We start from the raw sequence: 13,827 nt of genomic DNA, 5'->3' as shown, positions 1-13,827 counted from the left end.
TCCTATACTTTTGTACCTTCCTTCCTACGGATTCAGTAAGACCTATTCTCACGTAGATATTTTTACATTATCTACCAGTAATTCGGATAAATAATTGGTGTGAATTCTTATTTTTCATCCCACATATCGAATATCAAGAAGTAATTTTTACACAATAATTACATAACTCTACTCATATAAATTTCAGTATTTTTCGAATATCTCATAGAGAGAGAGAGAGGAGGAAGCTTGAAAGTACCCATGTGTGAAAATAGCATCTCCTTAAAAAATTCATCAACAGAAAAGTAATAGATAAATAATCAAACAAAGTTGAATGCCAAATCCATATTGTGTGGTAAGCATGCGGACATCTGGACTTGAACCCATGGGATATTATTATTCTGTTACGGTGTGAAATAACCCTTTTGCTTATTCTATTAAGGGGAATTTGTATGGAAATTGTTTTTTTTTTTATTTGAAAAAATAATGTATTTTGACATGAAATAAAGATGAGAAATTGTTTTTATACATATATCTCCCCTTGTTATGAACGGACTAGGGATTCTCGATCTCTAGTCGAGGAAAACCGGAAAAGAATTAGTCTTTTATATACATGGATATTTTTATAATTTCACATGGCAATCTCCAACTGCGGAGCATCAGAGAGGAGTCAGTTTTTTATACATAGAAGTATTTTTGTAATTTTACACTATATAAAATTATAAAAGAATGTTTCTATGTATATAAGATTGGCTCATCTTCAATTAATTTTTAACTGGAGAAGATCCAGATGCGTTCCGGACAAGTGGCAGTCAAATGAAATAAGAAAGAGTTATAATTGCATTTCAAATTTAAAAATGGCCCTGGGGCCGGTATAAACGGCTTCGCAAGATATATATGCATACTATTTATAGAAAGTATACAAAAGGAACTGATAGATATGAAAGAAGACGAAATATATATATATATATAAAAAGGGGCACCAACTTAAGCACCAATCAAAATGTGCTCGTATTCCCAAATCTATCTTCCGGTGCCCACATGTCATTAGCATCACTGAAATGAAGAGAAAAAAAGGCAAACAATATATATATATATATATATATATATATAGTTCCTCCCATCACAGAAAATGAAGAAGAAAACACAAAGCAAGATGGAGCAAGAAAGTAACAACACAAGGGCAAAAGCAAAAGAAGATGAACACATAACTGGTCACTTCTCAGTCAAAAAGAAGATCAGCCCCAACCCCAACCAACTTTTTATTTGTTTTTTTTTTTATTTTACCAGGCTAAAAAAAAAAAAAAAAAAAAAAGGGGTATCGTCGGAAAATGAAGAATAGCAACGTACAGCAACTTGAGCGACAGTTTTAAGTTTTTACTGTCTAATGAAAACATAATTGCACGACCACCTTCGAATTTCCCATTTAACCCCACTGAGAATCTTGAAGCTCATGTGGGTTTTTCCCAAATCGCTGTCTTTCCCACTCGCCATTACCACCAAACCAAACAAGGCGAACAAACAAACACAGAACTGTGGAAGACAACAAGACCCCAACGCAACAACAACAACAACAACAACAACAACCCAGCAATGGCTTCAGGTAGCAGAGCCAACAACAACAGCAACCAATTAGCTCAGTCCTCGAACACAACGAGCAACATGAAGCTCCACCACGCCGAGTCGTCCATACCCAGAGCCATTGAGCAGTACACCGTGGACGCTCGCCTCCACGCCGTGTTCGAACAGTCCGGCGAGTCCGGTAAGTCCTTCGACTACTCTCAGTCCGTTAGAACCGGCACACAGTCGGTCCCCGAGCAACAAATCACAGCCTACTTGTCCAGAATCCAAAGGGGTGGCCATATCCAACCCTTTGGTTGCATGATTGCCGTGGAGGAAGGCACCTGCCGCGTCATCGCGTACAGCGAAAACGCACGCGAGATGCTCGGTCTCTTGCCTCAGTCAGTCCCGAGTCTCGAGAGGCCCGAGATTTTGACAATTGGGATTGATGTGAGGACGCTATTTACGCCTTCGAGCTCGGTTCTGCTCGAGAAGGCTTTTGGAGCTAGGGAAATCACGTTGTTGAACCCGGTTTGGATTCATTCCAAGAATTCTGGGAATCCCTTTTACGCGATTTTGCACAGGATAGATGTGGGGATTGTGATTGATTTGGAGCCTGCGAGGACAGAGGACCCTGCTCTGTCTATTGCCGGGGCGGTGCAGTCTCAGAAGTTGGCTGTGCGGGCTATTTCGCAGCTGCAGTCGCTTCCCGGTGGGGATATCAAGCTCTTGTGTGATACTGTAGTCGAGAGTGTGAGAGAGCTTACTGGGTATGATAGGGTTATGGTGTATAAGTTTCATGAGGATGAGCATGGTGAGGTTGTGGCCGAGAGCAAGAGGCCAGATTTGGAGCCGTATATTGGGTTGCATTATCCGGCCACGGATATTCCTCAGGCTTCGAGGTTTTTGTTTAAGCAGAACAGGGTTAGGATGATTGTGGATTGCCATGCCACGTCGGTTCGGGTGATTCAGGATGAGCGGCTTATGCAGCCTTTGTGCTTGGTTGGTTCCACACTTCGTGCTCCTCATGGTTGTCATGCTCAGTATATGGCCAATATGGGCTCAAATGCCTCATTAGCAATGGCAGTTGTTATCAATGGGAATGACGAGGAAGCTGTTGGTGGGCGGAATGTAATGAGGTTGTGGGGCTTGGTTGTTTGCCACCACACTTCTGCTCGATGCATTCCATTCCCTCTCCGCTATGCTTGTGAGTTCTTGATGCAGGCGTTTGGACTCCAATTGAATATGGAGTTGCAATTGGCATCGCAATTGTTGGAGAAACATGTTTTAAGGACGCAGACTCTCTTGTGCGATATGCTTCTTCGTGACTCACCTACTGGAATTGTTACTCAAAGTCCTAGCATTATGGACCTCGTGAAGTGTGATGGGGCAGCCCTCTACTATCAGGGGAAGTACTACCCAATGGGTGTGACCCCTACAGAGGCGCAGATAAAGGACATAGTGGAGTGGTTGTTGGCTTTCCATGGAGACTCCACAGGTTTAAGCACAGACAGTTTGGCTGATGCTGGGTACCCTGGAGCAGCCTCGCTTGGAGATGCTGTTTGTGGTTTGGCCGTTGCTTATATCACTAAAAGGGATTTTCTATTCTGGTTCCGATCCCACACTGGAAAAGAGATCAAATGGGGTGGTGCCAAGCATCATCCGCAGGACAAGGATGATGGGCAGAGGATGCATCCACGTTCTTCGTTCAAGGCATTTTTGGAAGTGGTAAAAAGCCGCAGCTTGCCATGGGAGAATGCAGAAATGGATGCTATCCACTCTTTGCAGCTTATTCTGCGAGACTCGTTTAGAGATGCTGAGGCAAGCAATTCTAAGGCTGTTATACATGCCGAGCTTGGGGGCCTGGAGCTGCAAGGGATGGATGAGCTCGGTGCCGTTGCGAGAGAAATGGTCAGGTTGATAGAGACTGCAACTGCACCTATATTTGCTGTAGACGTTGATGGCTGTATAAATGGGTGGAATGCGAAGGTTGCAGAGTTGACTGGGCTCTCAGTAGATGAAGCTATGGGGAAGTCCTTGGTTCACGATCTTGTTTATAAAGAATCTGAAGAAACAGTAGACAAGCTTCTTTATCACGCTTTGGGAGGTAGTCTATTTACATCTAATGTCTTTCTCCCTGCTAATTCAAGAAATTCAATAAGGGGGTGTATTGGCATCCTGTTGAAATGTTTTGTTCCAGTTCATTTTGTATTGCACAAAGAAAACCCTGCTAATTAAAACAATTAAACAAATTGAGTTCTTTGCCATGGACAATAGTTGCTAGTATGTTGCATTATATATATATTTTTTTAAGAAAAAAAAAAAAAAAAATCATCTGCAGATAATCAAATGTATATTAAAGATTAGATACAAAGCAAGAAGTCACTCACTTTGACTATGTATACTCTGATGGTTTAACTTGAATAGTTTGTCCAAACACCTCAGCAATTGAGCATTATATGCTAGCCTCTCTTCAACCATTCTCTCCATATGACTGGTTAAAGTTATAATCTGCCAGAGCGTGCTTATGTCTGATGTTGTGTTAATATATTTGCATTTTATCTTCCTAGACTCGGACATCTTGGGTTCGATTTCACACTAGGAGTTCTCTTGAATATCTTGATACACGGTCCTAGCAGGTGGCGTCCCTTATAATTACTATAAGTAGCTTTGACTAAAAAGTTGAAGAATTTCTACTATTTTCTCAATAATAAACCTAATGGATGTCCTATCATGTGGTTGCTGATTATTTTGTTAGCAACTGGACATGGACAGTGGCATGAGTGTCAATGTCCAATATAGGTAAGTGCCAACACAGTGATTTAAGGGATACAGTCCTGAACATAATGTTGGTGTTCAGAAATGATGTCCTGTGTCAAAAAAAGGAGAGGCTAAAGTATTAATATCCTTGTTTCATGGGTTGGAAGGTCTGAATCTTATTTTTTAGCTTGGAAGGGATCTTCTATTTATCGGTACATAATCTTGGCTTTGAAAGGGAGTTGGTTTTGGTTACATTGTTTATATCACTTTAGTTTAATTAATGCAGGTGAAGAAGAAAAGAATGTAGAGATAAAACTGAAGACCTTTGGCCCTGAGAATCCTAAGAACGCTATATATGTGGTGGTCAATGCTTGCTCCAGCAAGGATTACATGAATAATATCGTTGGAGTTTGTTTTGTTGGTCAGGATGTTACCGGTCAGAAAGTGGTGATGGACAAGTTCATCCACATACAAGGTGATTACAAGGCTATTGTTCACAGTCCCAATCCTTTGATCCCTCCCATATTTGCTTCAGATGAGAATACGTGTTGCTCAGAGTGGAACACTGCCATGGAAAAGCTCACTGGGTGGACCCGAGGGGACATCATGGGAAAAATGTTGGTTGGAGAGGTTTTTGGCAGTTGCTGTCGACTCAAGGGTCCAGATGCTTTGACAAAATTCATGATTGTCTTGCACAATGCAATTGGAGGGCAGGACACAGATAAGTTCCCATTTTCCTTCTTTGATCGGAATGGGAAATATGTACAAGCTCTCTTGACAGCAAACAAGAGGGTAAATATGGATGGCCAGATTATTGGAGCCTTCTGCTTCTTGCACATTGCTAGTCCTGAGCTGCAGCAAGCTCTGAAAGTTCAGCGGCAACAAGAGAAGAAATGCTTTTCAAGGATGAAAGAGTTGGCTTACATTTGCCAGGAAATAAAGAACCCTTTGAGTGGTATTCGTTTTACTAACTCACTTTTGGAGGCTACAGAATTGACCGAAGATCAAAAGCAGTTCCTTGAGACTAGTGCTGCTTGTGAGAAGCAGATGTTGAAGATTATAAAGGATATTGATCTTGAGAGCTTTGAAGATGGGTGAGTTTTTCTTGAACAAATTATTTTGATTGATGAGTTTTGGATGCATATAGCAATATTTTGTCATTTGGCTACTAAACTCTTACAATAAATATACAATTTAAAGTAGTCACAAGTTATTGTCATCTCTCTATTGACACCACTGGGAATCTAAATCTGATGCATGTTTCAACCAATTATACTACATCCAGCTTGATATATAAGGCACTTTCCTATAATAGTGGCTTTTAGTTTAGTCCAAAAATGTATTAATATAGATGGGCGATAACCTTAACATTCACTCTGATGTGCAATAGTTTTTTTTTTTTTTTTTTTTTTTTGAGTAAGATTGTATTGAACATAAAAGAACAAGTACACAATGAGGGGTGGGGACCCTAACAATCACCCTAGTACAGTAGAAAAGTGCCCGAAAAAGCATAAAAAAATACTAGGAATGGGCCAAATAATTGGTCCGACTCAATGGCTTCTTCCCCCATATGCGAAGAAATGGGTCATCAGAAACAACGGTTTTTAAGGTAGTCCTAAGGATAGGCAGCTTGGAGAAACTCTTACTGCGGCGAGAAGAAAGCTTGGTAGCTACAGCCAGAAAGATTGCACTGAGATCGACTGGACCAAAGCCATTGAAGAGGAGCTCCACTTTGATGCCTGATGAGGGAGGTGTCCTGCAGTTGATGCTTAGGGGACATTGGATTTGGATCTAGCAATCTCCATAGGCAAAAAGGGAGTATGGGTATAGAGAGGCTGATGAGGAGAGGATGTATGGGAGAGCCAAAAAAATTGCTGCGTGAAATCAAAGCGCGGTGGAGAAGAGCAACGTGGGGTGGTCAGGAGGCCAACAAAGGTGATGGGGTGGCATGTGGATGAAGATGGAGTAAAAAAGGGGAGGGAGAGCAATGGGCGAGGTTTTGGGGTAAAAGGAAGGAGGAAGCACAGCTCTTCTATTGCGCGGGGTGGGGAACTCTCACACATGGGGTTGAGAGGGGAGAGCTTCTCTCTAAAAAGTTAGAGAGAGAAGCAAAGGCTTGTTAGAGTGTTGATTTGCGATAGTTGGAAGATTAAAGATTATGGGGATCTAAGAAAGTATACACGTGGATCTTGGCTAAATAATTGTGTATTTATCCAATTAACTTAAAGTTTTATCATTCCATGTCATGGATAATGGTCTATAACTTTGCTTAAGGAGAGGAAACATTGAGTTCTATCTGTTCAAATGTGTTGTGGCTTATGCTTATAAAAAAAAAAAAATGTGTAGTGGCTTATGGCTTTGAGAATTGCCAACCACATTCTCTAATGTAATTTCTAGTAATAATGATAATGTCACCTTGCTTCTCCTTTTCTTTTTCATTGCTAACTTTTAGCTTTATAAAAACTTGCTTTTGAATTGGTCCACCCCAAAGTCATTCTTGTAGATTCTCATTTTGGCTCTTACTTAGTTCAGAAGGTCCTTGCTTGAAGTGGTATGTACCATGATGATGTTGTCAATCTAAATCTATTGACTGCAAGTATCACTTGATTGCTGTTAACTCATCAAAACTTATTCCGCCTAGATGGGCTGACTACATGATCCTTATCTATCATTTGACTTTATGATGCTGTCAATTGTGTGTGTGTGTGTGTGTGTGTTACTTGTGTTATAGTAGGCTTTCCTTCTAGGATTTGTCAAAAGAGGGAAAGCAGCGAAATGTTCGTGCTGAGAGAATAAATAAACATCAGTTTATTTAAAATTTGCATTATATTTCTGGCCAATTACATATTATAGCTTTTGATTGAAAATAATGTCTTTTTATTTTTAACTTGTTTTATTCATTGCTATCATGCTATTACATATTATAGCTTTTGATTGAAAATAATGTCTTTTATTTTTAACTTGTGTTCATTCATTGCTATCATGCTAAAGTTCATGCTTTTATTAATATCAAAAGCTCAGCATAATTTTGTTAATGAGAAAACATGACTTAAGTTTCTAATTTCTTTCAGAATCGGTTCATTGGAGCTTGAGAATGTAGAATTCTTACTTGGGAGTGTCATAAATGCTGTTGTTAGCCAAGTAATGATATTGCTGAGGGAAAGAAATTTACAATTGATTCGGGATATTCCAGAAGAAATCAAATCATTGGCCATTTGTGGTGATCAAGTAAGAATTCAACAGGTGCTTGCCGATTTCTTGTTAAATATGGTGCGTTATGCACCATCTCCAGAAGGTTGGGTAGAGATTCATGTTCGTCCAAGCTTGAAGCAAATTTCTGATGGAATCACACTTTTGCACACAGAATTCAGGTATGTTGGACTTGCATTTATTTTACATTTTTTTCAACTATATGTTGATGGATTAATACTGATTTATTAAAAAGGAACCATGTAGGGTGTCTTACTCTTTACCATTTTTTTTCATTCTTCTTTTCATAAAGTTGAGAGGACCTCAATAACAAATGTTTGTCTGTTTGGGTGCGAACAAAACTGTGCTGGTTTTGATAATGGTTCTCCTGATTTGTTCACTCCTTCCGTCTCCCACTGTCCTTCAGCACTCCTTAGAATCAATTTAGTGAGGCATACTTGGGTTGTGGATCATTATTTGTGTTCTTTGAATCTTTCTTATAAAAAAAGCACCAGACCTGCCAATTTATCTTTACTTTAAAGCTACCAGAAGTTGGGCACTGATTCAGCCAAGTTAAGCTTTCAATCAGAACCGGCGTGGTTGACTCATAATGTGAGTAGGGCAAAATCATTTGAATACCACTTATTATGCAAGTTGTTGACTTATCCAAAGACACGATGGTTTATAGTGGGAACCATTGTTCCTAGAATGATTTTTTGCATGTAATATCTCTTTAAAATTGAAGAACATGATGGTTTATACTAAGGGCTGTAATCGAGTCGAACTTTAAGATTTCAAGACTGGCTTGTTTATGAGTGGAGCTTTAATAGTCGAGCTCAAACTCAAGCCGAGCTATAAAATGTGTGTTCAAGTTCGACTTGTTTAAAATTCGGGCGAGCTTGAGCACGAGTTCAAGCTCAAGCTTGAGCTCGTTGAGAATACCATTCGCCAAGTCGGGTACCCGACAAGCTTGGCTCAACTAGAGCTCAAACTAAGCTATTAAATTTTTTAATATGTCATCAAAGCGGAGTTCAAGCCCGAGTTTGTGACAACCTCTATACATTTATTTATAGCATAAATATCTAATATGTAACTATATAAGACATATTATAAAATATAGTACATAACTATAGTCTATAAGTACAATTTTTTTTTTTGATAAGTAATAAACCAATCTTATTAAAAGCGTAAGGTGTCCCTAAGTACATTGACAGTATACAAGATGAGGCACCTAACTAGAAAGAGAAAAGTGAACAAGAAAATCATCATAACTAATCGTTAGAAGGGACACAAAAGCTGCAGTCCAAAGGTACAAAGTATGGAAGAAAGAGGAAATAATATCCTCCAAGGATATATCTAAATCCCCAAAGCTCTTATTATTTATCTCTCTCAAAATAGTCCAAAAAAGGCAAGTGGGCACCATTTTCCAACCATAGCACTCCTAGGCCTTCCAGCGGACCACCAATACACAAACAAGTCTATAACCCGTCTAGGCATAACCCAAGACATCCCGAAGTGGATAAAGAGAACACTCCACAAAGCAGAAGCCACATCACAATGAAGAAGAAGAAGATGGTCCACAGACTCCCCATTTCTCTTACACATGCAACAACTATCTATGACAATAATACGCTGTTTCCTAAGATTATCCAAAGTAAGAATTTTGCCTTTAGTTGCCGACCATCCGAAAAAGACTGCCCTCAAAGGAGCCTAGGTCCGCTACATGCTCTTCCAAGGAAAGCGACTCCCTTCAGAACACAAAGAACAGAAGAACGACTTAACCTTGAAAAGACCTCGTTTGGAGGGAACCCACAAAAGCTTATTTTCGCTACCTCTTCTCACTGTAACTGAATGCAAGACTTGTAGAAAATACGCAAAAACACCCACTTCCCAATCATGCGCCTCTCTAGTAAAGCTCACATTCCACTGAATAGAATCGCCTAGGAGCTCCACATTAGCCGCAACAGAGGCGTCCTTTGACCAAGCAATACAAAAAAGAACAAGAAAAACATCTTTGAGAACCGTATCCCCACACCATAGATCATGCCAAAATCTAATCCTAGTCCTATCCCTCACCACAAGTCTAGAAAAGCTTAAGAATGACTCCCAACCTTTTCTAATGTTCTTCCACAACCCCACCCCAAAGGTTCCTGTCGGCTCAAGAGAGCACCACCCACCCCATAAGTTGTCATATTTTGAATCCATCACAATTCTCCACCAAGCGTCTCTCTCAATCCCATGGCACCACATCCGCTTACCTAACAGAGCACGATTGAAAACCAACAAATTTCTTATACCCAACCCTCCCTCAGAAATCAGAGTGCATACCTTGGACCAACTCACCAAATGAAATTTGAACTCTTCACCTAGCCCGCTCCATAAGAAATCACGTTGTAGCTTCTCAATGCGTTTAGCAACACTCACCGGGAGATGGAAGAGGAACATGTAGTACGTGGGTAAATTAGCGAGGGTGCTCTTGATAAGGGTGGCTTTGCTACCCTTGGACAGATACATACTTTTCTAACTAGCCAGGTGAAGTATAATATACTCTATATAACTAAGTAACTATAGTATAAGTATAATATATATAACTGTTGTTAACCATGTGTGATGTGATATATGTATGTTTATATATATATACTAATTATTAATAAATTAATATGTTTGTTTAACATACTAAATACTATTATCAAAGTATTATAATTAATATGTAATACTATATTTACTTAGCTAGTATACTATATGCTTATTTAGTATATATATATATGAACATACATATATAATATGTTAGTTTATGAACTAACTAGTTAGTATGTCAACTAATACACACATAAATATTAAGTAACATATATTACTTAATTACTAATATACATGTTTAAATTTATATAACTCATTTTTAGTAATATATTAATATATATATTTGTATATATATACAAGAGATATGAACAAGCTAACAAGTCAGACTAACGAGCCGGGCGAACGATTCGGTTGAGCTTTAAACGAGCTAAGCTCGCGAGCCCCTATCGAGTTTTGTCGAGTGAATCGGGTATGTATCACTTACTAATCGAGCGGGTTTCTATAGTATTGAGCTCGAGTTCGGATCGGGCTAAACTAAGTGGGTATTGAGTGGGTTGTTGAATAGACTGGTTTATTTACAGCTCTGTGACTCTTTATAGTTTCAAGTATTCCTCTTACCTATGACATGCAGAGGCTTGTCTCTCAATATGTTCATTGGTGTAGAAGAGGCTTGTGTTGGTGACTGGGGTTTTTAGGAATATTAGCCAACCCCACACCCCCCCCCCCCCCCCCCAAAAAAAAAAATTCTTATTATCATGGCGGGTTGATTAACATAATCTCGTGCGTCTGATAAGCTTAGAGGTCCTCTGAGGCTTGCGCACATCATCACATCGTTCTTTAGATCTGTGTCATCAACAGCTTGTCTTCATGGCTTCTTAGAGTAGCTAATAAAGATGTGGATGTTTTGGTGGAATCTTTAAGCCTGTTCCAATTCTTGTGATTTCATATATCAGCATTAGATTTTCCATGCATGTCACTTGATTTATTATAGATTGTTTTCCATGACTTTCAAAAGTGGGTTTGGAGTTGCCCAATCTGCCAACACTGATACCCTGCTAAATTCTGTTCAAATGTTAGGTTTGGCCTTTAATTTGACCTAACCAGCCAGAGTTGCATACCTAATATAGGAAGTTCTTTTTTCGGTAGAATTTATTATATATATAGCTTTTTTAGAGAAACAAATAATAATGAGCTTTAAGCAAGTTGATTACTTGATATTGGGTGAACAAACTTGGATGGGCATATATGGGCACTGCAAAGTTGTGTTACTGTACTTGTGATTCCTCTGTACTCTATGTTGCCATAGCCTAACTGATATCTGCTTTGTATTTACTTTTCGATATGAATTCTTTATTGGCAATTTATTTTGTAAGACAAGAATATATATATATATATATATATATATATATATATATATATATATATATATATATATGGAAGTAATTGGTTATTATTGCAAGTTCTATTCCTTCTCACTCTCTCTATATAATAATAATAATAATAATATTATTATTATTATTTTTTTATATTAAATTTAAAATCATTGAAAAGTTTTATATTGGGAAAATGAAAATTTGTACTTTGCCATAAGTTTTCAAAACTTGAAACAATGACTCAGAATTTATAACCTTTGCGAAAAGAGTTAAAAGTGTAGAATAGACAAATAGTGATATGAAAGACTGTAAAAGAAAAGAGGAGGAAAATAATTAAAAAGGAAATAGAGTTATAGATAAAGTAGAATGTTCTAGATAAAAATTCAGTCTCTATGAGCGGTTAAGTAGACTTGTTGAAAATGAGATCTTAAGTTACATTAAGTAATTAAGTTATTTTTAATCTTCTCTCTCAAGGGTAAAGGCATATTTCACCTTCTCTTGATTTTTTTTATTTTTTATTTTTGTTCGTAAAGATGCCTTTCAAATGTCAATGATGCCTAACTAGTTATAAATTATTTTCATCATTAGTTGTAAATTATTTTTTAAGGGGCTTTATTTCTTAGGTGCCCCCTTTTAATGCTATTTTTAAGATTTTTTTTTTTTTTAAGAGGTTTTTAATGTTACTTTTTTAGGGGCTTTATTTCATGGGGGTCTGAGTTGCCTATCCCTTTGAGACGCCCATATATATATATATACACACACACACGCGTTGGAAAATATAACTTTTGTCTATAGAAAAAGCGAGAAAGATTTTTTTTTTAAAAAGCCTCATTTTCAAGCTTCTCCCAAAACGCAGTTTTGGGTTTTTTCAAGAATAAAAAAGTCAAAGAAGTGTTTTTTAAGTTTTTCACCAAATTGACCCATTTTTTTCCTGACACAACCTTTTATGTACTAAAAGTATTTTTTAAGTTCTTTAACACAATCTCAAACAGGCTAAGTCTTTGCTTTCCACTTAACTAATTGCTGATGTTACTTGTGAAGGATGGTATGCCCTGGTGAAGGTCTCCCTCCTGAATTGATTCAGGACATGTTCCACAGCAGTCGATGGGTGACTCAGGAAGGCCTAGGGCTGAGCATGTGCAGAAAAATTTTAAAGTGCATGAACGGTGAAGTCCAATATATCAGAGAGTCAGAAAGATGTTATTTCTTAGTTATTCTTGAACTACCCGTGCCTCAGACAGACTCAAAGAGTGTTTGACTAGGTTGTCAGCGTTAGAGAGGCCCCCAAAACTTGAAAGCTTTCTGGGTTTCAACCTCAGATGCTTGTTCTGGCATATATACCATTTGGATGGTTCTCATAAACCAGTTAGGAGGCTTACACTTGCAGCAAAGGCACTTGATCCAGCTGATTGGTTTTTAATAAGATTGAGAGCATTTAGAATTGTTATCCACCTTGCTGTTGGGTAAAAGGATCAGCAACCTACTCATATGAGGTAGCTGCTTAATTTTGTAGGCGCTGATGTAGTAGTTATATGCTGCCAACACAAACATTATTGCATGGGTTATTCATCAAAGAAAGAGCAAGTGCATGGATGCCATTTGAGATTGTTATTGAGGATTCACTCATCATGAGAAGCAGTTGCCGTTGTGGATTTGGTTGGATTGACTCTCATGTTTCTCCTTCCATAAGCATGTGTTGTAGTTATTGTCTGTACTATATATATATATATATATATATATATATATATATATATATATATATATATATATTCGAGTTCCCAAAATAAATGTAAAATATTCTCCTGCTTGGGCGGCTATTTACGCCCTTTCCTTCTTGTGTAATAAAGCCAATGGTCGTGTTATAGTTGTTGAGTTTTATGAAACATCTTCTGTCGATCTGATTCTATTCTAATCCTTACAAAAGACTGATCTAAGACTAAGGGACACCCACTCACCGTTTGGCTTTTGGATTTGGTTTAGAGCAGCCTGCGGCCTGCAGCCTGCCAGCAAGGTTTGGAAATATTTATGGGAAGAAGTTTTGATACCAAAATGAACTTAAAACAAAATATATATGGTGTAGGAGAATCTGAACGTGAATTTGTTTTGTTTTAGGGTTTAGGATTGGATTTTGGTGGATAAAAGGTTTGAATATATTTATGGGAATGTGGGATTTTGAATGGTATAACAGAAGAAAATAAAGAAGAAAACTTAGGGTTCGGTTCGAGTGGCTGTACCTGGACCATATATGAACAGTAACCTGGGGAGTGGGGAATCTGGGGATAGTCTTTGAACTTTTTTCGGGGTTGTTTGACAGCTATTTCCCTATAATCCAATCATAAATAATATATATATATATATATGAGATGTGTTTCATGTTATTCTCTTATGT

At 38.1% G+C, this 13,827-nt stretch overlaps 1 protein-coding gene across 1 annotated transcript; it reads left to right on the top strand.

Moving 5' to 3' along the window:
* Positions 1–1,303: 1,303 nt before the first annotated feature.
* On the top strand, positions 1,304–13,332 carry LOC133879836 (phytochrome B). The gene is made up of 4 exons (XM_062318608.1): positions 1,304–3,646; positions 4,586–5,393; positions 7,371–7,670; positions 12,480–13,332. The coding sequence occupies exons 1-4, from the start codon at positions 1,573–1,575 to the stop codon at positions 12,694–12,696; spliced, it is 3,399 nt and encodes a 1,132-aa protein (XP_062174592.1). The 5' UTR covers positions 1,304–1,572; the 3' UTR covers positions 12,697–13,332.
* Positions 13,333–13,827: the final 495 nt, after the last annotated feature.

The sequence above is a fragment of the Alnus glutinosa genome, chromosome 1, assembly GCF_958979055.1.
Source record: "Alnus glutinosa chromosome 1, dhAlnGlut1.1, whole genome shotgun sequence".
Classification (NCBI taxonomy): Eukaryota; Viridiplantae; Streptophyta; class Magnoliopsida; order Fagales; family Betulaceae; genus Alnus; species Alnus glutinosa.
This window is presented reverse-complemented; position numbering and strand designations above follow the sequence as displayed.

What these genes read in the sequence shown, in the direction of transcription:
- LOC133879836 (XM_062318608.1), top strand. Translation starts at nt 1,573, where the DNA reads ATGGCTTCAGGTAGCAGAGCCAACAACAACAGCAACCAATTAGCTCAG. An exon ending in CTTGAGAGCTTTGAAGATGG is followed by an intron (nt 5,394 to 7,370) that starts GTGAGTTTTTCT and finishes AATTTCTTTCAG; the next exon opens with AATCGGTTCATTGGAGCTTG. An exon ending in CTTTTGCACACAGAATTCAG is followed by an intron (nt 7,671 to 12,479) that starts GTATGTTGGACT and finishes TTACTTGTGAAG; the next exon opens with GATGGTATGCCCTGGTGAAG.